General features: G+C 37.8%; 1 protein-coding gene across 1 annotated transcript in view; it reads right to left on the minus strand.

Annotated features, from left to right (window-relative positions):
- LOC107577604 (E3 ubiquitin-protein ligase rnf213-alpha-like) overlaps window positions 1-1,238 on the minus strand; it is a gene marked incomplete at its 5' end in the record, with an annotated part of 2,012 nt that extends 774 nt beyond the window's left edge. Inside the window, 4 exons of the mRNA XM_016263659.1 lie at window positions 246-335; window positions 460-657; window positions 868-945; window positions 1,037-1,238. Of these exons, the coding sequence (XP_016119145.1) occupies window positions 246-335; window positions 460-657; window positions 868-945; window positions 1,037-1,238 (568 nt within the window). The remainder of the gene's footprint in view (window positions 1-245; window positions 336-459; window positions 658-867; window positions 946-1,036) is intronic.
- Between the last annotated feature and the right edge of the window lie 91 nt (window positions 1,239-1,329).

The raw sequence follows: 1,329 nt of genomic DNA on the forward strand, positions 1-1,329 counted from the left end.
AAAAAAAATTACTGAACGGTGGTGTATTTTATTTTAATGAAATTATTTGGAGGGCTATATTTAGAGCATTTTATTATGATCAAAACCTGTGTTGAAGCATGCTTCCTATTGTCTAGGGACAGCAGAAGAAAACAAATACGAGAAATTGGAATGTAATTACTTCATAGCTTAGATGTAAAAATACTATGTGATTGGTATTATTGATATACAGTACTAGATGTCACAAAAGCTGAATGTCAAATTACCTGTCGTTTCCTTATCATCTGTTCACTCTTCCAGCAGGTAAGGAGCTGCCAGGTGGCTGTGCACTGATTAAGCCGGTTCTCTTTTAAAGCCTGAAACCAAGATGTGCGGAATCAAATTACAGAAGCAGATAGATTATACACGCTGATAGTAAAGTGGAAAAATACCTGCTTGGTTAAATTTCCTTTAAGTTACTACTTTAAACGCATGTCTCACCTCAGCTATGGTGCTTGAGATGTGTTGGTCCATTTTCAAGGAAACTTTCAGATAGGACAGAAGCAGATCTTGTGGGTGTCCACCAGTTTTACCAAGGAAACGAAGCCCAATCTCCACGGCATAAACTGCGTCACACACATCGGTGAATGAACGTAGCATTGATCTCATGGAACTGAGCACAGAGGCCTTGAGAGGTTCCTGTAAATCAAATAGGAAAAATGAGGCTTCCTTAAGAAGAAAATGAGCAGTCTATTGAACAAATACATATTTATAATTATATTACATTAATATAATTATATATTATTATATTTCTACAGTATGTCACCATTAACCCAGAGGCATTTGCTCAGCTGAGGCCTACTGTTTTTAGTAAACTGAACGAAGCACAGCGACTGAAGAAAAAATTACCTGAGGTATTTTGGCTCTGACCTCATTGAGGACTTCTATAAAATTCTGATGTTGTCTTCTCAGGTATTTATCAGTGTCCTGCATGAAATTCTCAGTCTTTAGCAACCAATGAATCTGGTCATATATTTAACATTAGTATGAAAACAAGTTTTAAAATGTGTAGACTCACTGTTTGAATGCGTGGTTTGCCTGCAAAAAATCGTCTGCTGAGTTCTCTCTCAATAGACTCATGATCATAGGAGCTCACTGTTTGCTGACCCTTCTCTAGTGTGTAATGGCAGTTAGCTAACACCAAAGGGAGCAACTCCTTTTCTGGGTGACACAGGGCAAGTTGGCTCTCAGACAGCGCTGTCAGTGGCACTTTATAGTCACTGTAAGAGGAAATGCAATTGGCATGCATTAATAAGAAGCACAAAAATTAGAATGATTTCTGAAGTATCATGTGACACTGAAGACTGGAGT

This window comes from Sinocyclocheilus grahami, unplaced genomic scaffold (genome assembly GCF_001515645.1).
Source record: "Sinocyclocheilus grahami isolate Dianchi unplaced genomic scaffold, SAMN03320097.WGS_v1.1 scaffold6546.1, whole genome shotgun sequence".
In the NCBI taxonomy this organism is placed as follows: domain Eukaryota; kingdom Metazoa; phylum Chordata; class Actinopteri; order Cypriniformes; family Cyprinidae; genus Sinocyclocheilus; species Sinocyclocheilus grahami.